This window comes from Micropterus dolomieu, linkage group LG20 (genome assembly GCF_021292245.1).
Source record: "Micropterus dolomieu isolate WLL.071019.BEF.003 ecotype Adirondacks linkage group LG20, ASM2129224v1, whole genome shotgun sequence".
NCBI classification, from domain to species: domain Eukaryota; kingdom Metazoa; phylum Chordata; class Actinopteri; order Centrarchiformes; family Centrarchidae; genus Micropterus; species Micropterus dolomieu.
Window position 1 is genome coordinate 30,835,306 of NC_060169.1, and position 25,108 is coordinate 30,860,413.

General features: G+C 40.2%; 1 protein-coding gene across 2 annotated transcripts in view; it reads right to left on the reverse strand.

The window, feature by feature from the left end:
• The window catches only part of LOC123958702 (synaptosomal-associated protein 25-A-like), a 41,973-nt gene that overhangs the window by 1,436 nt on the left and 15,429 nt on the right, over positions 1-25,108 (reverse strand). The window contains exons 2-7 of one of the 2 annotated variants that reach the window (XM_046032252.1): positions 22,588-22,694; positions 21,055-21,096; positions 12,249-12,297; positions 5,506-5,623; positions 1,988-2,107; positions 842-986 (exon numbers count right to left, since the gene is read on the reverse strand). In XM_046032252.1, coding sequence (XP_045888208.1) covers positions 842-986; positions 1,988-2,107; positions 5,506-5,623; positions 12,249-12,297; positions 21,055-21,096; positions 22,588-22,659 — 546 coding nt within the window. In that variant the 5' untranslated portion in view covers positions 22,660-22,694. Of the gene's footprint in view, positions 1-841; positions 987-1,987; positions 2,108-5,505; positions 5,624-5,853; positions 5,972-12,248; positions 12,298-21,054; positions 21,097-22,587; positions 22,695-25,108 lie in introns of both variants that reach the window. The other variant, XM_046032253.1, reaches the window with a different exon arrangement.

Below are 25,108 nucleotides of genomic sequence, written 5' to 3' on the forward strand. Positions count from 1 at the left end.
TACAGTCAGACTCAGAGACAAATGTTTAAAATGATTCATGTAAAAATCCTGTTTATTTGGAAAGTTGTGGGCTTGTGCAACTTTGCCCTAAGAAATGTTGTTTTGCATGAGTCCTTGAATCCGTTTGCACTTTTATTTGAAATAAACCAGAATCATCCTTTAATGAAGACTGAATACGTACTGAACAAATGGACAAAGTGCACAATTGGGATGTTTCACACACAGATTTTGTCCATGTGAGTCCTCCATTACTGTCTCAAACCTAAATCTGCTCAAAAGCAGCACACCTGCATCCGATGTTACGCAGCCTAATGCTGGGCATGTAATCCAAGCTAACTATCAGCTAAATACTGTATAGATTAACTACCATTTTTTCTAGATTTGTTTCCTTTCATGCACTTACCTTATCCACAGTTCTGACATTACATTGTTAAACTCCCAATTTCCAACTTAAACTAAGTATGTAAATCTATATCATTCTGGTTGCCCCCATAGCTTTTCAGACCTTCCGCTAGCATTAATACAAATAGGCCTATAAATGGTTATTTCACAAAGTAGTATTGAAATCTGGGGCCCTTTGTGGTCTCTTAATTATCTTAAGAGATCATAAATATTAATAATAATAAACTGTCCCCTTTGGATTAAAAGTTACTTTGCTACTACTTTGAGAAGTCGTTGCCTAGTAATAACTGAATCTGAAGTGTTTCCATCAATAAGTATGAATTTAGAATGGCGAAGAGGCAACTACATCAAAGTCATGCAATTCTCTAGAAATAATGCACCCTGTCCCACCAGTTACAGTCCAATATTCCAATATATGGCAGTGCTCATTGTACAGTACCTTCTCCATGATCCTATCAATCTGGCGGTTCTGAGTGTCGATCTCCTGGCCCATGTCCAGGGCCATGTGACGAAGATTGCCAATGATCCCACCCACCTGCTCCAGGTTTTCATCCATCTCATTCTCCCTGGCGTCATCTGTTACCCTGGAATACACAGGAGAAGGAGGTTAATGACCAAAGATTATGTTGTAGCTCCTGTTGTGATCTCTTACACTGTGCTGGAAAGCACTAGCCTCACAAAACAGCATGGTAGAGTACAGTACAGTGAATTACAAGTAGATACAACATGTTAAAATTAATTCATGAACAAATACATTTCAGTCTCCATGGATGCCAAATATTGGGTCATTTAAGGATAAAATAATAATGAATACTGGTTAAAATGTATCTATCCGCCACATGGCCTGCTTTATTTCATACATGTTATGTCTGTCTGAAGATTCAGCACCATGGACAGCACTTTACATCAATCTGTGAAAGACCGGTTTTTCAAGAATCACAAGATAGATCTGAGTGTCTCAAGATGATTAAAACAAAGCTCTGCTACACAGATTTGAAATAATATTCGTTACCTCTAATTGCTGTTTTTTTGTGGGTATAGTTTTACTTCTTCAAGTTTCGAACATTTAGTCAAATGACAAAATTGAGAGTGAAAACTCTCACAATGTAGACTTCAGAAAGTAATGGGTCACAGCTTATTTTTAATTAAGGGATCACAAAAAGTTGGAAAATAACTCATATCCATCAGGTACTGTATCTGTGTCCAAATTTGTTGCTCCGATTTTGCCGTTCTTTCTTCTAAAGACGAAATGAAGATATTACTTTATTTAACCCTGACTACTTATGCTGCAGACTGAGAGTGGGGTCTGCTTCTTCAGCACAGTCCTTCAATCTGTAAGCCTCTAAACATCAAAGTAAACTGAAATAAAATATCATTGTCAAAATGGGCAGCCTATTCTAAGATGTCTTATATATTTTTTTAAAAACTATGCATGTAAACAGTATGTAAACAGTATGTGTGCACAAACACACACAACCATGCACGAGCAATTATGCAGACACACAGAAACAAGCAACACAGAGGGGCACAACCAGACCAACACCTACTCTCACACACACACACACACACACACACACACACTTACCTGCGGATGAAGCCCCCACTGATGGCCATCTGTTCACGTTCGTCCACCACTCGAGCCCCCGGCTGGCTGTTCACCACTCCATCCTGGTTCCCTCCCCAGGCCTGGCCCCCGCCCTTAATCCTACCACACACACATTTAAGTCAGAGCCAGTGTAACTGTTGAAGTGTGTGCTTATGTTATGTTATGTTATGTTTGTGTGCATGACCATGTGTTTGTATGTGTATATGTATGTGTGTGCACTTGTTTACTTGTTTATGAATGTAATCAAGACTAGGCGTGCTGTCGGTGTGCATGTGAGTGTATGCTGGTCAGTATGTGTTTCACTACTTCTGTGTGTGTGCACACTGGAGTGTGAATGAGTATATGTTTATATCTATGTAAGTGCGCCCTTTCCAGCAATTCAAAACACATACATAAAGATGCTGTACGTGTAAAATGCATTGGGTAATATAGTGTCAAGCCAATTAGCCTACTAAAAGCAACATGCCAGCCACGTATGATAAACATACATACATGCATTTGCAATCTGTTAGTGAATAATTGATCTAACGTGCAGATCAATTGAATGTGAGCACAAAAAGCTTGCATGTGGCTTGTGTTAGAAAGTAATGAAGGTCCTTTAAAGACTCAGGACTATCTCCCACAAGCACATACAGAAGAGCACAAACACAGAATATAATAACCAGACTCCAGACCAGAGGAGACACAGACACACAAACATATAAACATGCAGTTTGAGAGGACATGCAAGGAAGAAACATAGTACACAATGTTTGACATAGGAAGGGAAAACACGTAAAGAGGAACAGGATCAGACACATGCTGCATCTATTAAAAAAAATCTCAACAATTAGATTTGTTGTGGAAAACCAACCAAAAAAAACAACAACCCCAAAGTGAATGGTGATCATTTTGAAAGTGAGACTAAGTGATACAGGAGTTGTGATCAGCCCTTCATTTCATCTGGATGGATAAATCTGTAGGATTATATACACTGTATACAGTCAAATAGTCAAATGTAATTCTTAGCATTTGTTTTATTATGCTTGGAGCACCTAATGAGTGGAGGTCACCATTGAGGACAATACAAAGAACAAAGTTTAGGCTATATAAAAGTTGTATTTGTTCACTTTTCAATGAAAGACAACTACTGTATGCAACGTTGTGGTCTTGAGGTGGTAAACCACATCCACCAGGTGCTCCAGACAGTTTATAACAACAAGCAAGAATTATTTTTTCTTATGCTATTTGACCCAGGGCTCCCATATAAAGAATGAGATCAGAAAATGACATAACCACGGGATTACATACCACGTGGTTCATGGTAGGGAGGACCAAAGAGCTATAGAATAGACAAGATCTGAACACAAAACAATCACGTATGGAAGTGGGACCAAAATGGACCAAATGGAGGCAGCAAATTCTTAATATACCTTCATATTGAAAACAAGAAGTTCATTTCAAAATCACGTAATGACTATTAACACCAAAACAAAACAACCGCTATGATGCAAATAAAATAGATTAGTTACATGTGCTACTGTCAAGATCCTGTTCAGCCCTGTTTTGGAGAAAATAATCGTCTGTTGTTAAAATGTCTACTGGTGTATTTAATCTCCAGAATGGATATATAAACATTATGGTAATACACAGTGAAGCCATAAAATATATATTTTTTATAAATCTCATTCTAGGTCAGACTGACCACCGAAAATCAAGTGTTTTTTTCCGGTTCTGCTTAAGCCTTTCCTAAAGAAGACAAAAAACACTTTTACACTAACACCTGACTGTAGATGTACAGTAGTGTATAACATGTACTGCATTTGGTAAATCATCAAGGCATCACTTAACTCAATTAATTCTGAGAAAAATATCCGAGAAAAATCTTGCTGCAAACCCAACTCAAAATATCCAATATAGCCATTTAGTTACATTTTGTCAGCCGCTTGTGTTTTCTATAGCTCTGAGATAGACAACTGTATACAGTACATGTGTTGGTCCCAGAGTATAGTATGCTCAGACATGACTCGGTGGCCATAGTTTGGCTGTTGAGGGCCAGAGAACAGATCACTGGCATTGGGTATCTATCCACTTTTATATCAAAGCATTCAAATGATGGCACCCAATGTTCGCTGTTCTCAGAAAACACATTATCCTCAATATGATAGTTCATTATGTAGGACAGCCCTGAGGGAAGAGAAGCAGGGGCCATTAGAGGCTCCCTATTGGTACAACTTGGAATCTGAGGGTCATATGTCAAAGTTGGTGTGTTAAAGAGTAAGTTAGACATTGTAGCAGCTCGTTTCACTGTATGTCTTTGATTATAAAGTTATTGGACTTGACTGAGAGAGTGATGAGATAACATGTTACATGTACAGAGAACACCCTGACCTGTACTAAGGCTTCCTTACAATAAAGCCAGTTCATAGGTACTGTTGGAAAAATGTATTGAAACTAGCATACATTCAAGGATAAATCAATCAATCATTGCAAAGAACTAAGACTCAAAAGATTACACTTTAAGGAATGGTTTTAACATTTTATGAAAAGCTTGCGGTTTCCCCCAGTTACCTGTCTTTGTGCTGAGCTCAACTAACTGTCTGCTGGCTCCAGCCATGTACTCTATTTACTGTACAGACTTCAGATCTCATCATCGAATTCTCAGCAAGAATAAGCATATTTCCCAAAATGTCAAACTATTCCTTTATGGTAGGCTTCTGATCTGACAGGCCCGTCAGATTGATTAGTTGCAAGTATCAGTTGTAATATAATATACTGTAGTGTAATGTCATGTACACCAGCAAGCTTTTTCTGAAAATATATCAGGTGAAAACTTTGGATGTCACAAATCCCAGGGACTATGATACAGTCTTGTATGGAAATTGTCATTTCAAATCAGAAACTTTCTTTTTGTGTATTAGCCCCATGTACTGAGTTAATTCATGTAAAAACATTTGAAACACCAACAAAAATAGTTGGCAGAAATGGCAGAAAAACTGATATAATTCTAATTAGTGATTTAGTAGAGGTACTAAGGCAACTAGTTGATTTATTATTTGGTTTGACTTTGTACACAGCATGATGCACCATGCTGCAGGATGTTAGGGTGGGGGCTTGGGTGGGCTTTAGGGGGTGGTGGGTGCTGTGGCCCAGATCCCTGCTGATGCTGCTACCTGCTGGAAGAGAATCTCTCATCCGATGTGGAATGAAGGGCTTTTGAGGACAGCAGCCACGGAGGCTGCAGAGCAGATAAAGTGGGAGCGGACCTGTTGTGCAGATGTGTGTGTTGTTCATGCATGCACGCAATTGTTCACTTGATCTCAACCTTAAAAAGCAAACACACCCAGACGTGCATGCAGTGCTGGTGCCTGTTCAGAGAGTATGTCATTGTGGCTATTGGCCTGACTGGTCACACCACAGTTCACCATGCTCTATGCACCAGAAGCAGGCAGATGGATAGAGAGGCAGGAAGGCAGGCACTGAAACACATGTAGTCAGGCGACACAGGCAGCACCTACTTGTTACAGGGACATGAACATAGACCACAGAACTGTCCTAGATTGTTCAAATTCTTTTCTGCATCCTTCATGTCCTTATTGATTTGGTCCATCCCCTCCTCGATGCGCTCCAGTTGTTCTGATTACCAACACATTGTCATTTTTTTCCAGCAAAAGAACGAAAGCACATGAGAAGAAAAGAGAGGAGGAAGAAGTCGCGGGTGGAAGGAAGGGAGGGGAGCAGAGAGGAGAAACAAAGGAGAAGAGACAAAAAAAGACATTGACTGTGACAAGAGAGACATCAGACATCACCACCACCACCACCAGCACTGGACAGGCAAGAGCTCAGGGCTCCTGGCCGGTACCTACTTTTTAATACATGGGCATATCAGACCACAGCATTGTCCTATATCTTTTAAATCTTTCTCGGCCTCCTTCAGGTCTGCGTTCACCTTGTTCATGCCCTCTTCCACACGATCAAGTTGTTCTGGTGAGGACAAAGGCATGAGAGTAGTGAAATAAATCTGACTGGTTTGTTTTTTGAGGGTTGGCGCTCTACGCTACAGTGCAAGTGGCAACATGTTTTGGCTAGATGCAGAAGGCAAAGCAGGCAACAAGCATTAAGAGTCGCTGGGTATTTCTCTTGGCACAGTGACACTGATTTTTTCCCCCCCGGATTCACACACAGTTCCAGCAGCTTTTGTTTCCTACCTCCATCCAAAGCAACATATTGCTTTCCTGAGTAAGTATTTCGTCTGAGTGGCAGTGGCAATAACCTGCCTCAGTAGCAGCATGCTTCATCCAAAACTGCATCTGTGCAGGAAGATGTTAATTGAGAACTGAAGAAGCCTCTGGGATGACAGGCAAAACGTCTTTGAGTGTCTTCAACCACGTCCAGCTGCCCCTGATTTTAACCCACCTTGGATGCTAATTCTGCCCATTTTGACTGAACACTACTGCACATCAGTGGGAGCAGTGATAGATGACAGAGAGAGAGTGAAAGAGACTGATAGGAAAATGTGATAGGCTGAATACTTAAAAGTAAATGAATGAATGAGCAACAAATCAATTATGAACTCATGAAAGGAATGTGATGAAAAACACCACTCAGGCAGATGAAGTCACCAGTGCCTCCTTACTCAGACGGTCACAGAGCTATAAAAAGCGCCGATTCAAGGTCAGCCCCTCTCTCTGGCTGGTTAATGGTTATAGGACAGAATAGCAGTAACCTCCAGCAGTGGAAAGGAGGCATTTTGTCTGTGAGGAAAGACTTATAGTGAAGCAGGTGGTTAGTTGAAATTAGTCTCCACTGCTGACAGTAAATAATCTTGCTTTTGTGTTTTTTTTCAAAGCTAAAATAATACAATTATGTCATGGACCCTTGCATTAGCTGTACAGAACCAGAGAAAATTAGCGTCTTAACCCTGACAGCTGAGGTATAACCATGGGAAGGATTGCCACGCCCCAAATATTTGCTCCTTTTTACCTTATACTCAACACTCTCTTTTTACTCATTTTACTCTCTCTAAAGCCACAGCAGTTAACACTGAGCACAAAATAAATTGAACAAACTTTTCAAAAACAAGTGACGGTTCTTAAAAGCTAAGGAGAGAGGATCAGGAGCAAGGGCTGAGATACATTTTCAGCTAACTGTAAGGTAAAGAGCTACACTGTGTAAGTGGAATTTACCAACAGGACAACTAAATGGCCTCCATCATATGGCAAGCTGTTTTAACATTTATGAGCTAGGTTTGACTTTGCGCACTTAACATTTAAAACACAATTTTTAACTTGTTAGTACTGAATTACAAATATCAGCAGTGACGCCACTGACAACGACACTCGACTCATCATATATCCTAAATGACAATTGCATCTATCTGTAATTTAATTTGGGCTGTTCCAAATAATAGTTGCAGTTATCTCAAATGTTGCTGCTGTGGATAACATGGTTAGAAAATGCCAATGAAATGGAAAGAGCTCATCATCCAGGTTTTTGTGGCGAACGAGTGCTTCATTCATTAGAGAGCTGTGGTAGAAATTTACAACTCTCAACAGAGATGAGAAAGAAGCAAGGTGGCTCACTCATCTGCCTCTTCCATCAACAGCTCTGGGAAAAAAACGATGTGGCTCAGAATTCAATTGTAGATATCTGAAAGTGGAATTACAACCAGTCATAATTCATTTGCAGATATCTGCAATTCACATTGTGGATATCTGCAACTGAAATGAACGAGAAACCCCATACACATAAATGGCAAAAGTAGTTTGAATCTTACTAGTCAAAATATAATTACAGATATCTTTAATTAGAGGTTTGACTAGGCAAAAAGATGACATCAATAATGAATATCCAGTCTAGATAATAAATGTTATAGCGGCTTGCCATAGCAGTAATCCCAGGCAAGACGAGGGACTGAGTAATGGAGGAACATGAGAGAGAGGGGCATTGTTTTTATCTCCTCAGCTTTGGACAGCCATGCCAGACTTAACAACCTGCCTCCTCCCCTCAATTTGAAGATTATGGTGTCAGTGTGCTTTTCTTAGAGTGACATATCAAAATGTACTAAATTATGGCGCGTTTACAGCCTGTTCTCACTCCCAAGTCGTCACGTATGGACGCATGGTCAAGACCCAATGGTGTCAGTTTGCCCTAGCGTCATAGTTCAATGCAGGGGGGGGAAGCCCTGTAGCTTCATTTTTGAATGTTAAAGCTGGTGTAGGATATAAATAACAGAAAACTCCATGTAAGGAGGTGGTTGGGGTGGACAAGTAGGTCAGAAACCGGACTTTTGCCCAGGAGACTGGTGTTCGTTTCCCACGTGAAACAAAAAGTCAACACTGATTGTTTTTTTAGTGAGGTTACATAGGTTACGTAAGCTACGTAAGCTACGTAAGTTATGTAAGTAGTGTTATTTTACTTACGTAAGTTAAGTTTTTTAACCCTAAACGGGACCTTTTCCAAAACCTAACCAAGTTGTGTTACTTTAACCACTAGTCTAACCGGATGTTGGATATTTATTGTTGCTAACTTGAGCGCCCTATACATTGAAAAATATTGCTAAAGGGGTACCCAGGGAGTTACAAAGCGACACCAAGGGGAATTCATCAAGCGTCCATATGTGACGAGTTGGGAGTGAGGTTGTTTGCAACACTCATTGTATTATTCTAGGTTCAAACTCCCTCCTTCACATTTTCTCGGAGGTTTAAATAAAGAATACCCTGACTCCCAAGGCACTGTAGGATATAACTCTGTATAAAAGTGTACGTTCCACCGTCTTAAATCATGAACTAATGGTAAGTAAATCTATGCATTGATTGTCAGTACTGAAGACTGATCCAAGAGTAACAGAAAAAGAGAAGAGTCACTGGGACAGGCTGTAATGGTCCAACAGTGATGATGATGGAAAAACTGCCATCTCCAGTTATCAGTTTAACATTCATCATGACAAAACATAAATCCGCCACACTCCGTGCACATTTTCAACCTGCAGCAGCTACAATCAAACCGATGTGTTGTGCTCAGAGTTAAAACGATGCAAGTTGCCGGTGTCTTGGGTTCTCTGAGGCAGAGCTGCAATCCATCAGCCCTGACTGAGGTGTAATACAGGTCAACATGCATGTAACAGCCAAACAGGGAGGGGCTCATTAGCTGCATAGAGACCTCCACCACAGCTAATACATCACTGGAAGAAATGACAAATCTCCTCCTATATGTGATGCCTGTGTGTGTGTGTGTAAAGGGCAGAGGGATTAGTTACACCCCATTTTACAGCTCAACAAGACAACATTAATTACCACAGCCTTGAAAAGCTATTACTGTCTAGTTTTTTTCTTTCATGGCAATATAAGAGGGAATTCTCGATGTAACTAATATGTCAAATATGTCAGAGCCTCCAACGGTAGAGGCTTGTATACTTCAGTAATCATTAAAAAGAGAACAAGGCGTAAGCAAAGAGAGAAGGAACGAATGAAGACAAGGAAGAGCGACATCATTAGTGCAACTAAAGTGATCACCAGGCAAAGAAATGGGAGAAGAAAAACGTAGAGGTCAGGAGAGAAAAGTGAAGGGAACGAGAGCAGGGGCTGGTAGGAAAAAAGAGAAGGAGCATGGAATAGAGAAAAAGAAGAGACCAAGAGGAAGACAGAAAGAAAGACAGACAGATGGGGGATCAGGTTAAGAGGACATTTGCTGAAAGGCAGGGGTAATTTAAATCTGTGAATTGATCGTTGAGCCGTTACTCTGTAGGCGAGAAGACGAGGGAGAGGGATGGAAAAAGGCTATCTGTTTCTTTGACAGGCCAATTAAGCTGCTCTTTCATGCATGGTGATGCAGGGGGTGGGGTGTGGGTGGGTTGGGGCTGGGCTGAGGACCCACACTCACCAAGGGGCCCCATAAGGAGCCCAAAAGATCAGCCTACTTTTCTTCTTTCTAATTGTTTTTGTCTTGTCGTGTCTTCAGTCAGGGTTGCCAATATGAAACTGAGAAGGATGGGCATCTAAAATCGGACATTTACTTGTATTTACTTTGTTTGTTCAGAGGTAACAGAATAATTCAATGTCATGGATTTTAACCAGCCTGAGAAACACACAGCGCTAGGCAAGGGCAGACTGGCCAATACACAACATAGGCCTAGTATTATAATTGAGACAAAAAACTGCAGGTGAAATTTGATTGGTATGTGCCTTGATCAGCTGGTCCATAGTATGTGGTTACTGGCCCAGACGGTGGTTGGGCGGGGCCTATTTAATAAAATTGGCGATGTCAATCAATCACACTCTCCAGACCAGAACATGATGAAACGGGTGAAAGGTGGACCTAACCTCTAGCACCTGTTATTTGTGCTTCAGAAATCATGGATAAAAAGCATGCGATGCGGTGCTGAAAAGTTGAGGGAGAAGAAAAAGAAGTCGCTCAAGGCAGGTGCAACAAAATGCACAAAGAGACTTTTCATTTGGTGCTGCTGCTACTTCTACCGCCACAAGTAGAGACAGCAGTGAGGATCCTGGTGGCCCCAGTACTAGCGCTGACATGGGTATACAAGAGACAGACAGCAGAAATGAGGGCAATAGCAAAACAGAGTCAAAGCCAACACAGCCCCTAGTGCCCAGGCGAAGGTGATACGGTAAGATTGATGATGATATAGCTTAATTGTTGATTGCTTTTTTGTTAAAATTATATCAGTTGCAATTGAAAATGGGGTTACTATCAGTTACACAGGTATCAGTGAGACATTATTGTAATGTTGGCCCTGTAATTCTGCTGTAGCTACATTCTAGTTGAAATTATGATTACACACACGCAGGCATGATTCAGTCTTCCCCCTTTTTTGTGTTTTTTGTTTGGGGATGTGCATGTGGCACCTTTTCACCTCAAATACAAATTCCTGAGTTTTAATAGCTGATGTGTTTCAGCAGGTTTTCTGCTCATGTTCAATCTTCATGCACATTCAGAATCTCTCCTAAATATCTGTGGTCTGGACATGTCGAGAAAAAAGTCATAACATTACGAGACTGACATCATTATTTAATTAAAATTCGTATTTTTTAAGTCTACCTGTCCTATACTCTGCTGTGCATTAGGTTACTCATTGCTCCGCTGGAATTATCACCTTCAGACCATTTGACCGATACAGTGCACAGACTGCATTGCTGCATGTGAAACCGAAACCAACTGCAAAACATTCACCACGAATCCACACGCATGTTAACTTAAGCAGTCCACAGTCCCAAACAGCAAGGCTGCGTCTAAGGTTTTAGATGTTTATATTGCAAAAACTCTACACAACGAGACTCATCACAACTCTCTGGAGGTACTATCACGGCGTACGCCGGTGTGGCAGAAGCTGGGCAGAGTTGATTCGCGCAGAGTCGAAAACCTTCTCTTGCGGCGCCCCCTGACATTTTGCTCCCTAGGCTACCACCTATGTCGCCTATGCCACAGGCCGGCCCTGGTTCTGCTTATCATGGGGTAAAGCATAAGTCAAATACCACCTAAACATGTTTTAAAGAGCTGTCAAGAATGTTAGAATTGCACTTCCATGAAGTTGTGGGACTAACGGATTTAAAAAAGAAGGGTCCTGACTATTCCTCCATAATGAGTCCAACTTCAAAATGCCTGATCCTGCCTCTTTATGAAGTTCCTCCAGAGCAACATAGGACATTATACAACTGTTTTCACAGGCTGAGTATCTCAAGAAAAAGTAACATTGCTGGAATGTCCTTTAATTCTTATTGATGGACCGAGCCATAAATGGGCAGAACTGAGGAGGATGGGCAGGGCTATGAGAAAGGCAGTGTTTGTCATTACCAGTCAAATTGATCATTTTTTCCCCTCAGGGAAAGGATAATGGTAAAGTATATATATAACTCAGTGTCCACGTATTTGTCTGACAAATGCAGTAAGCACAGACATGTAGTAATAGGGAGGCAAAGCAGAAGGCTAGCTCAACAGATACGTCCAGTATAATCATTTCAGCCACTTTAGCTCAGACTGTAGCTCAGGTAACTTTTAAGGACTTGGCAGAAGCTCACAAAGAAATAAACTGTGCTTCTGCTTTAGTAATTATAAATCCATAAAAGTCATTTTTCTCAGGTATGTAAATTTGACTGAGACTCTACAGTGTGATACTGGACATACTGCTGATGACGACTCTCTCATTTTACAGCATAAAATAACTGCAAGAGAGAATTGGTAGAGCATATAAAAAGTGAAGACAGGCGTTAGAGAGATAGTGTTCAGTGTTCTCTCCCTATCAACTTACCTCCCTGCTCATCCAGCATGACCAGAGTCCTGATGCCAGCATCTTTACTCTAACAGATGAGATAGATGGAAAAAAGAAAGAGAAGAAGAGAAGTGGGGATAAAGAGGAATAAATGTGACATATGAGTGAAGGTCAACAGAGCAGAGATGGGTCATATTACAATTTGAAATCACTTTTTTTGAGTGTGACTGATCTCGTCTGGCATAACTGAAAACAGCTTGACTTTACAGGAATATTTTGCCAAAGTTGGACACAAGAACGGTACCGCTCTTATATCTGTGTGCTAAATATGAAGCTAGATCCAGGGACCGTTAACTTAGCTTAGCATAAAGACTGGACACAGGGGGGATTAGCTAGATTGGCTATGTCCAAAGGTAACAAAACCCAACCTACCAACAACTCAAGTTAAAATGTAAACTGGCAACTTTCCCTCAAGATTCTAGTTTGCAGATTTTTTAACCTTTGGACTATAAGTTTTAATGAAATGTAACACCAAAAAATGTAACCATGATCTGCACAGTGTCAGTAGTACATGGATTGTGGGTGCCAGGTAGTGGCAGGGTCAAGAGACACTTTAGGACTATCCATCAACAATCAGACATAAAAGAAAACTGCAAACCTCCTAAAACCTTAGAGAATTTTTGTTGAAATGCCACAAATATGTTCATGTACGATCCTGCTCAGATTCTTGGGATACACTTGTCCACCAAATGGCATGTGCTATATCTGGTATTTTCACTGGGCTGGTACCAGAGATTTGTTGACATGGCTCCAGTAATGTAACATTCTGATTTGGCTTACACAGTTGGCACACTCTCAAACACACAAGCACACACAAAAATATGAACATTCATGCAGACTCGTATGCTGTTTTTTTCTGTGTGCATGCATACGCTGGGCTTCATCATATGATAACACGCTTCAGTGAGCACACACTAAGCACATTAACCAGTGTGCACACAACAGAACAACAGTGTTGTGCTCTCCATGAGCCAGAAGCTTTCTCTGACAGATATTAAAGACAAAAGGCCATTCAGTTCACGCATCAGCTATTTTGGATCAAAGTGCGCTCTGACCTTCTTGGAGCAATGATAGAGAGACAACAGTGGTGCAGGCCAGTTAGATGCGCCACTGATATTAGTATCAAACTGACTGCGAAAGAGATCTGCCAGTGGCCATGGATCTATATCAGCGTGAACATTGTTATTGATCCTCTGATTCACAGAATGGCTAAAAATCGAGTTAGAAGGTGAAAAGCGATTTTTTTACATGGGCGCTGTGGGAAAATAAGTGATAATTAAATAATATCTCAGCACAGAAACTTTGGCAGAGCAAATGTGTGCAGATACATGTGCTTAAACCCAGTTGAAGAACTGCTTGTTTACCCACAAGGAACCATGGGAAATCACATGCCTGGGAGGGAAGTCGTGGCTCCTGAACTACAGGACAGGATGTCTGACCACGCCAACTGGCATAGTCTGATGCAATGACATCACATCTCGCTGTATGGTTATATGCACAAACACACATGCACACAGACTGCGACCTGGTAATTTTTTTGCAGTTTCTCCCAAAATAATTTTCTGCCCAGGAAATGAACATGGAAGGCGAACCTTTCAAGAGATTAATAGAGATTAATATTTTAAACTCATCTTTCTTTGCTCTTCATTTTCTGTGCTTAGCAGCAGCAGTACTTGTGTAAAGCAGCCTTTTTTTTTTTTTATGTTGTGAGTTTTAAGCACATTTAGTTGACTAATAAGGTAGGAAGTAATGTTGTCTTTAATGTTTCTTAAATTATGATCTACCTGTCTTAAAGGTCAGGTGAATTAAAGGTGTTTGTATAAGATTGTGTCTGTATCAGTTACAATCCTTAAAGTAAACAATCACTGTCACTTTAAGAAGAGGCAATTCAGGCAGGAAATGAGAAAACTTAATAATTGAGGGAAAGAAGAAGAGAGTAAGAAAAAAGGAGCCAGACAAATAAAGAAAATAAAGACAGCAAGAGGTCTTGACATTAATACAGAGTCTTCGGTAGCCTGATATTGATTTTTCTTTAGATATCCACTCTGCTGTCTCCTGGAATCTATTGTAATTCATTCACTGTGGAGATGATCGCACCAGTGTGACCCACATGTCCACCTTCTGCTCTGCTACTGGTCAACCAGTGCCGGAGGTGATAATCTGGCAAACACAAATCTACTTGATTGGTTTAATGATTAAAGATGCCTGTGTACATTTCGCAATTCCTCACAAACTGTGCACAGCAGATAATGGTAGTGTGATGTTTATTTCAGTTTTTTCAGTTTTTTCTATCCAGAAAAGTAGTAGTAGTAGTATTTTTGAGCATTTTAAAGTCAATCACACAGTATCAATACACATACTTTAAACCCAGATAAACAGTTACACATATTATATATTTTAGGTAAATTTATTTGTCTTTGAAAATACTTTTTCTAAAAAGCACACTTATTTGGTTTCTTGCCAAAAGTTAGATGAGAAGATGCCACTCTCATATCTGTCCAGTAAATACAGCAGACGGTTAGCTTAGCTTAGCATAAAGCTTCGAGACAGGGAAACATCTAGCATGGCTGTGTTTGAAGGTAATAAAATTAGCATATTTACTGTACAGAACTGAGAGTGGCACCAATGTTCTTGTCAAATTCTCAGCAAGACAACAAATAAGCTTATTTCCCAAAATATCAAACAATTGCTCTAAAGTATTTACTGATCTCTTCCTCCAGAGAATTACCACTTGCCTTCGGTCTACAGTAGCCTAGTGCTATACAACAACAAAATATCCACCATAAAAGTCTTCTAGTCTTTAGATCTTGTTTCTCCAATAACAAACATTGCAAGTGAAAATCCACTTTGAATGCTAATCCACAATATTTACCATCCGATACCTGATGTCTTTAAAGACAAACCAGGGTTTAAGACTCAAATGGTGGGTTAAATGACTATAAGGTCTATATGGCCCTGTCAACACTAAGTATTTTCATAACCTAACTTTTTTTACGCAGTTCGGCACACGGAAACGCAGTATCAGGTCACTGAAACCGGACATTTTTGAAAACCCCTGCCAAGGTGAGGATTTTCAGAAACGGCGGTTGCAGTGTTGACGTGTGGACAGTAAACCGGGGTTTTTGCCTTGCAATGTCAGAGTGTGCGCCGTTATCCGCTGTGTTTGATGTCAGATTGTGCGCCACTGCCTGCTTTGTTTACAATTTTAATAGGGTCATATCGCCGCCAGGTGGTTTGGCATGCTCTTGATAGCGCTTGATAGCCTGTGTTTGCGTTTTCATGTGGGTGGATTTTTTTTTAAACCAAAAATATATATAATATTATATAACATATAAAAATACCCGTGTCCGTGTGGACCAGGCCTATATTTCCTCACAGAGGCAACAGTGTAGTCGTTTCTAGTCACAGCCAGTAACAGCCTGCATGAATGATATCACGTCCATCTTGTGTAGGCCTAATGTATTCTCTGACTGCTCATCAAACCAGATCGTCTTTACAGACTCCTCTCTACCTCTCTGTTTATCTTTCGCTCTCATCTCATTCCTCGTCCCTCTTATGTTCATGTCTGCCTTACTTTCTTTTTTTTCATTTCCATCTCTCGCACCCGCTTTCTTCACATTTCATTCTGACCCACAAGTAGTTTCTCATTTCTGTTCCCCTGGTGTGAAGATAATGTTTTCATAAGATCTTCAATATCTCTGGACCTTTCTTTCTAAAACCTTTTCAGAAGGTGTATGTGCACTACAAAGTTAATTTATTGCCAATAAGAGAATTCACTAAATCTCCATTTTTGATACTCTTTAGATACACATGGGAATTGAGCTGCTAATTAATAGATTTTGCCTGTGTGACTTAAACAATTCTCCCTGTTTGGAAATAGTTAATCACTAATCACTGTGACGCCCTGCGGGGTCACGTGTGGGCGTGGCCAATCTCTATCTTGCAGGTGAAGAGCTGAGACTGATTGTAGTAACTCTGGGCCCCTGGGCTAATTGCCCTGTGGAGTATTTGTAACGCCTTATTCTCATTCTAAGTGATGATGCTGCTCACAGATCCCCCTGCTAACTCACTACCCTCTGTTTCCCTCCACAGGTTCAAACTTTGCCTTGGTTTCTGGACATGCTGTTTTAGTTGTAGTTATCATTTCCCATGCATCCATTATCCTGCCCTGACATGACTGAAACCATGATGTTCATACCCCATACTTTATCACCTTTACATTGGTACTAGTCTTAATTTGGCTTATTTTAAGTTGAATAAATATATTTTGTTAAATGTGTCTCCCTTTTGTTGTGGCCTTTTGAGCCAGGTCATAAATGACATTTCCATGTAAATATGAGTTGGCTAAACACGCCTGATCAGCTTTGCATTGAGGCAACAAAGGTAGTGTAAAATAAATAAAGTACATGTCAGTTATTTATGCGTGACGCCCCTCCCACTGTTTAGAAGTTGTCCTGCCAACCTCAGCAGACAATTGGCTGAATTGGTAGGGTCATCAGCTGATGGCTCTCACCTGGACCTATGGGCTATAAAAGCTGGCCCATGTCTTCAATCTCTCCCTCCTAGCAGGTTACATCTGTGCTGTGGCATCTTCTTTTGTGCTTGTGTTTATTTTAGTTTACTAAATTATACTTGTCACTTATGCCATTTAAAAATGTGGTAAATTCAAACTTAAAGCATATATTTAAAACAAAGTATTTTGAAAGATATCTGACACTTTAAATACTAATACTTCAAGGAATAGTTGTATATTTTGGGAAATGCGCTTATTTGCTTTCTTGGTAAGTGTTTGACGAGAAGGTCAATACCATCAGCTGTTTGCCTTAGCTTATCATAAAAATGGAAATGGGAGAAACAGCTGGCCTAGCTCTATCCAAAGGTAACAAAACCTGGCTACCAGCACCTCTAAGATAATTTTGTGGAGTTTTTCTGCTGGTTCCAACTATATATTTAGCTTACAAAATGAGAATCTTCTCATCTAACTCTGCAGGAAAGTCAGTAAGTATGCTATTCTTTTAATGGACACAATTTGAAAACTTGGGTGTCTGTGTTAGCGGGCAGACAGACGTCTGTGTGTGACATCATGTTATCCCTGCTCACAACCCTTAACAGACAGCTTTAACACACACAGTTAAACAGTCACGTAAATCTTCCACACAGTCAGACCTACCCTGTTACACACACACACACACAGGCTGCTAACAATACCGTGCTGTGAACGTGGTGTATCTTATATTAGAGATAATCGTACAGGGCTACAACGATTAGTCGATGAATCGATTAGTTGTCAACTATTAAATGAATCGCTAACTATTTTAATGGTCGATTATTCACTTTGAGTAATTTAAAAAAAAAAAAAAAAAAGAAAAAATGTCCAAATTCCCAAATTTCAGCTTCTCAAATGTGAATATTTTCTGGTTGCCATGACAGAAAACTGTCATGACAAAAGAAGATGTTTTCACCTTGGGCTTTGGGAAACACTGATCAACATTTTTAACAATTTTCTGGACCTAACAACTAATTGATTGATTGAGAAAATAATCTACAGATTAATCGATAATGAAAAATAATTGTTAGTTGCAGCCCAATTGTAAATGTTTGTGTATATTTCCTTCGCTCAAAGTAGCAGAAGCAGCTCATAAAAATTTTTTCAGTTTCAGACTTCAACACTGCAACGTTCTCGACACTGAAAATGTCAAAATGCCCCATGCAGGACAAGTCATTTGAATGATGCTAGGAGAAACACTTTCACATTTCCTGCTGTCTTTAAAACAAAGGTCATGACGAACACTGGAATTATGGGTCACATTTGCATGAGACAAGGACACACTACATCATTACATTATCAGCCACTGTGAATGTTTCTACTGTCTGACTACTAAGTGACATTGTTTTGTTCATAAACATTACAGCACACTCATGTTTCCAGGAAGCAATGTCTAAAACAAAGTAATATCTTATCATTTTTTAAGATAGTGTTGCCTTGCAAATTTGCATTTCATATAAATTGATTTCACTGTGTTAATGTAAGTTCATGCATTAAATGAGAATCCATTCATAATGACATTATGATACATGTTCTTCTGCCTGGATTTTAATTACATTTCAGGTATTAGGCTGATGAGTTCAACCAGAGCGACTTACTGACTACAAAAGTAGAATGAGCTTTCATTTCTGCATCAGAGAGTAAAGAGAGTAAGAGTCGGTGTGGGTGTGATCCTTAAAGGATCATGTGAGAGAAAAGTTCAAGGAGAGAAGGCTTAAAGAGGGAAGGCTTGGATTAAGGCTATTTTAACCACCTTTTACTTTGTCTTTCATGATTAAAACACTGTTGTGTTATGGATGTAGAATTTTCCTGATGTAGCACTCAAGATGGGGTACAGTGTAATTTTGCCATTAACCTTAATTCATATTTTATGGTCTCAGTGAGCCACAAAAACAAGACACAAATCTGACAGTCTGTCATAGGGTTTGATTGAATTTATATTACTTAAAAGTGAACTCATCCAGTTTAGGCTCCTTCTTGTAAATGGAACACTTAGTGGTCAGACTAGCCAAAAACACTTGGCACCGTGAGCCAATGTACACTGAAAAATCATGTCAATACTTGTTTACACTTTGTGAGACCTGCTGTAAAGATATCACATCACAATTGCCACTGCAGCTGCCCGCCATGTCAACTGTCTGGAGGTGTTTTATGCTAAAATGAGGGAAGAAAGTAAAACAACATAATGCCAAGTGCGTAGTAAGAGTGAAATCTGTGATGGCCTCAACTTGGGGAAACATCATGCGGAGGAGTATGATGAAGTTATTCAAGCAAACAACGATGTTGGTAGCAAGCAAAGCAAATCTACGAGTTAAATGACCAACTACACTCTGTGGTTGAAAATATGGGGTTTAGATGAACATCTTGAGCTTTGCTACAAGCTGCCAAATTGATGTAAAACAGCTGTTTCTACACCAAAGTTAAAGTAGTATCAAACCACCTAGTTTGTGTTTGTGTGAGTTCAAGTATTTTTCTCTCATAGACTTCCTTTAATCATGAATAAATAATAAAAGGTGGTAGTTTTAATAATCAGAGGTATTGCTTCAGCTTCACATGGGACAGCTTGAATTAAACGCCACCACTGTCCTTTAATACTTTTAGTATACTATCAGATCTGGACAGGCCGAAACAAGCATGTATCACTGCACAGATCTCAGAGAGACCACTGGACAAGCTGAGTGCTCCTGCTCTGACTGCTCTCCACTTACTTAATTAGTGTAAGCACACTATAAGCCCTTTTAACAGTGAGGTCATGGACTATAAGCATGTGCTCACAATTTGCTGGAATGTAAGGTGCACTGTACGGTCAGAAACAGAATCCTTTTCATCACCAAATGATATAAAGAAACTCGAATAAACCTAGAGATAATAATATATGCTGTATTATATGAAGAGGCATGTTGACTCAATAATAAATGCTGCCTTATTGCTTCATTGCAGTCTATATTGAGCCTATTTCTCTGGAGAGATAAGAAAGACCATTTTCTCAGCGAGAAGCCAAAACATGACACAGTGACCGCTTGTCTCCTAGGCTTTCGCTGGAACTGCTGTCTGGGAGCATCACAAGGAAACACGCTCTGTACTAACAAAGCACAGGACATTTTCAGCAGTTGAAATGATCAAATTGCATTCCCTTGGCATTATCTTCAAAGGTCAAATATTCAGCTACTGCCAGTGAAAAGGCTTGACTGTCGAGTAGGTCACTGTTTAGGTCAGCCTCGGGTCTCGCGCTGTCCCTCACGGCTTTGTCTCATCAAGACACGGTGACCGGTCCAGGGGTTTGAGCAGGGCTATCTCTCTGAAGCCAGTAGCAGGAACTAGAGGCCCAACACACAATCATGGCAATCTAATGCCAGTAAAAACTGCAAACTCAGCTTAAAAATACTTAAAAATAACTTTACGCTTAGAAATACTTACAACTAACTTTACGCTGGCTTTTGACATACTGACACACTGTCCAAATACCTGACCAATTCAGGCCCATTGGGGGGACAGAAAGTAGACAAAGAGGAAACCTCAACAATAGAAAAAAAGGTATACTGGATCCATGCAGACCCAATTACATGTTTGGTTATGATATTCACATTACAAATTATCTTGAAAGTGTTTCCTAAGGCATAATATTATATCATAATATTTGAGTTTGTCAGTATAACCCAGATATAAATGCCTATCTGGGTAGTTTGTTCAAGTGAATTTCAAGCAAATATGCTATATTATGATATAAATTGCTATTATAATGTCAATTTTCATGCACTGTGATGTAAGATTTTATCCATACTGCCCACTCTATGTGTTACCACATGTTCTGTCATTTTATTGGCCTGTTATGAAACCTGCAACATGTTTACTTTGTAGGCTACCTGGTTTGTTGATGTGTTAACTCAAATTAAATGTGTTTCCGACAGTTTTCTGATCTTTCTCTAACTGAGAGTTGTTTGGCTCACATTGTTTCCTTGCTGATTTAAGTTTGTTTTTTGATCTTTCAAAGACTTCTCACTCAATTAAGTTCCTCCTCTTTAAAAGTGTTGAAGAGGTTGAAGATGCAGACTGACAATTTAATATACAGAGTGCTAAAGAACTGACCCATGAGTGACTGACCAGCACATAAAATGCCAAACTAGGCACCATCTCTATAAATGTCAACAAATCATTGTATGTGTAATCACATGAGCAGGCCTACTCCCGCTCTGTTATGGCTGGTCATGTGATGTGTGTGATTGGATCACTTGAACTCACCTCCTCGACCAGAGACAGCATGCGCCGAGTGCTCTCCAGAGACTGCAGGGTGAGAACGAGAGAGCAAAGGATTAGCCGTGACAACTATCAGAAGACATCTCAGCATGTTAAGATGGAATATTAAGAGTTTAAAAAACATATTTGAAAAGGTGAACAATTTCTATAATCACATGTGTAGACAATCACTGATAGTCAGGGCAGGACATAACAAATTAAAACTTTTTGGGGGGATTTCAGTGCGGCTTGGGTTGTGTGGGAGGTGGTGTGGTCTGAGTCAAAAACTCCAGGGCCCTTTTTCATTCCCAGTCCAGCTGATAGTCATACAATTAGCCTTGATTATTCTTCGCCTCTCCTCTCTTTTGACCCCAGGATTAACCATTTGCTTTCAACCTTTTGTTTGCTAACTTTCTACCCTCTGCAGGATACCTCCAAATCTTATCCATTTCTTAAACCAAACACTTTTTTTCATTCCTAATCCTCATTTCACTCTTTCCCCTTTGTTATCTCCTCATCTCCTGCTTCCCCATCACCCCTCTGTTGCTCCATCCATCCCCGCCTTCCTTATTTCTCCCTTCCATCCCTCCCGTCAAATCCGTGGAGCCTCTTGGCTTTGCATTATCTCCTCATAAATGTTTAATGAGGCCATTTGAGCTGCTCTATTATTCCGCTGCACAGAATTATCTGCTCCTTCCTGAGCTCCTCTCAACTCATTAAAAAGGCCAAAGTTTTCTCTTCCCCCCAAAAAGCAAGGGTCTTGATAAACGGGACTTAGAGAACAAATTGCTAAAACAAGGGAGGGTCACATGGAAGCAGCTGTGTCTGTCAGCCTGGAGGCCTAGGAGGTGTATGTGACATTTTGAAATGTCACATCATTATTGTCATGTCAGAGGCTAAAATCAGTTTTGCCAAAAAAACTGGTGATGGAGTGGTGATAGCGCAGTGGATAAGACACGTGCCTTTGGTGTTTGAGACCCAGGTTCATTTCCCCACTCTGTGACACGTCCACCAAAGTGTCCTTGAGCTAGACACTTAACCCCTAGTTGCTCCAGAGGTGTGCCACCTCTGACATACTTAGCAATTGTAAGTTGCTTTGGATAAAAGCGTCAGCTAAATGAATAAATGTAAATGTAACTTCACCTACAAGTGCACAGTGATTCACATAAATCTTTTTAATTCTCTTGACAAAAGTAGGTAAATAGTAATGTAATCATTGTAAGCTGTGATGTAAGATATGCAAACGTTCATGAGGAATGACTGATGTACTGATTGAATACTAACTCCTTGGGTAACATCTGCTTTCTGGATTTCCAAAATAACCAAAATGGTCAATGCGTATGTCTAGATTGTAGTTGTTGGATTTACTTTCTATGGGAAGAATGTTTGCTATATAAAACTCTTGTTAACCCCCCTGAAGAAACTAAATTGCATTTAGTTGAAAAACATAATAATGTGTGTATTATGTTTCAGTGTTACAACAGAAGGCATCGATATGTAAGAATATTTTTGCAGGTGCGTGTGTGTCTTCTAGTGTACCTCATCGGCTATCTGGTCTGCGCGCGTCTGCAGGTCGGCCAGCTCATTGCGCATGTCCGATTCGTCTGTCATGATGACTGATGAACTTTGACCTCAAACAAGGAAGACTGGGGGGGGAGAGAGAGAGAGAGAGAGAGCGACAGATAGAGGTTAGTACACCAACAATACTACAAATAAAGCAATATGGTAGATTGTTTTGTACAGCAGGGATCCGAAGATTTCAGAGCTTTAGCTTGCATTCAGACTGAAATAACACCACCAAAGATACACCACATCATCTCAAAACATTACATTTACACACCATTAATGCATCTTAAAGGCAGCTCTGAGCCTTCATTATACTGGCTGGTTGTGATGACTTGAGAGGTCATTCATCTCAAGGTTGGAGAGGTTGTTCTGTAACAGCAGGGTCAACGGTTCAATCATTCTACCTCGCAGCTTGTCAAAGTGTGCTTCAGCAAAACAGTGGCTCAGTTACGGCTCAATGCAGGTAAAGTTCTCTGAGTTCCTTTAAAGGTTCCTGGAAAAAGTTCCTGCGATCAGAGCGGGAATATTCAAGTGTGAAAAGCCTTTGTCATGCCTGCTCAGTCCTTGTCAAAAAGCACAGAAAAAGACCATTGACACAAGATGATGAGTTTTCACATTTTGAGATTTTTAAAAAAAGGGCACCAGAGTTGTTGACTAAAACCTAACATACCTCATAAGCACAAGTGATGCATAATTTACAGTTTAAAACACCGTGGGTAAATAGGTTCTCCATTGGAGAAAAATTGCTGCTATACACACACACACACACACACACACACACCCTGAGTTCAATCATCCACCCTGCTGACCCTGAATTTCCTCCTCACGGATCAACAGGGAATCGAGATGAGTGAGAGAGGAGTGGCATCACTCTAATGGTTTGAAGAAAAAGTATAAGGACAGAGACCTGGGTCTATTTTTGTTCCTTTGATGTGCTGCCAGACAGTATTTCATACAGCCACAGAGAGTAGAGCTGGAGGTATGGTCCATGAAAAATGTATGTGGCTGTAACTCCGCAGGCTGACGGAGCTACATGCTGCTGCTGCTGCTGCTACAGGCCGGTACGAAGGAGATGAGGGCTGAGGACGCGAAGGAAACCAGCTCCGTCCCTTCATTCCTTCTCTCCCTCCCTCTGCTGCTATTTCTCTGAAGAATTAAGACTTTAATAAGGCAAATAATCTGATGTGGTCCGATCAGATCTCATTTGTGCGTCTAATGCGTTTTTGCTTCAGCTGCACAAATCATAATTAAGTGTTTGTTCCAATGTGACTAGTCACTGATATAAATTAACAACCCTGCAGCTTTCAGCTGAGAGATCATCAAAGCTTTATGTAATCTAATCTACTGAAATATACAGTGCAGCGATGGGACCAAGGGACCGCTGACTTTTGGTCTCAATCAGGCGGTGTGGCAAGAGGTAATTCCAACATTTTCAAAACCAGGTTTTTATGGACGAAAGTGGAACATTTTTCTACTATGAAAACAGAATTATTCTATGCTTACTTTAAATTTCTAGGATATAGTTTTAGCATATTTTGGGTTATACAAGTGTTTAAAGCCATAAGTGACCATTTGACCTTCATATGACACCATTAAAGCCCCAGCTTTCTGGTAAAATAGCAGAAGTAGCTGATGGTGTACCAGAATTTGCTGACCTAAAAAGTTTGCTTTCTGCTCGAGCCCAAGGCTTCCATCAATCAGTCCTTGTCAGGAAGTCTCTGAGGTGAATAGACACAAGGTCAGTTAGAGTCACAGCTGGATGTTTGATAAAGTATCTCCTTGTTCTGCCCCGCCTTCTGTCTGTCTGTTTCTGCCTCCATCCCTGTGGAGTCATCAGGGCGGTTAATAATTGAACATGTGCCGGGAAAAGAGATGGAGGGGAAAAATCTAGCCTTTTCAGAGAGCTACTCTCCTTCTTTAATGCCTCTCTCCCCTCTCTCTCGCTCTCTCTCTGCGTGCGTATGTGTGTGTGCACTTAAAAATATTTAAATTAACATTTCACATTTTAGACATTTGGCTGACACTGTAATCCAGAGTTTCTAACAATGAGTGCAACAGCAGAATAAGCTTCAATTCATAGATCAGCTACATTGCAGGTGAACCGTACTCGGGAGACGAGGTTTTACATTATAAAAGAGAAACACTGGGAACATAGATGAACTTAATGAAAATCCAATATGTTTTAGGTGGGATAAGAAACAGTTCCTCTGATGATTTTATCAGCCAAACATGACTTTTTAAAGTTGAGTCTGAAATGCGTTGATTTATTCAGATTGTATCCCTCTGCTTCATTTTAGAAAACAGAAGTTTCAAAATGGCAACAAAGATGGATCCCATCCATTGCCGTGTTTACTTCGCCCACTTGTTGACAGCGTTGCCAGGTTGTGTTGTCAATGGCAACAGTATTAATGTTCCCGTGATGCATTTTCCATTAAAAAGAAATCTCGTCATGTACTGAAATGTCTCTGTACATTAACAAACCTTTAACAAATAC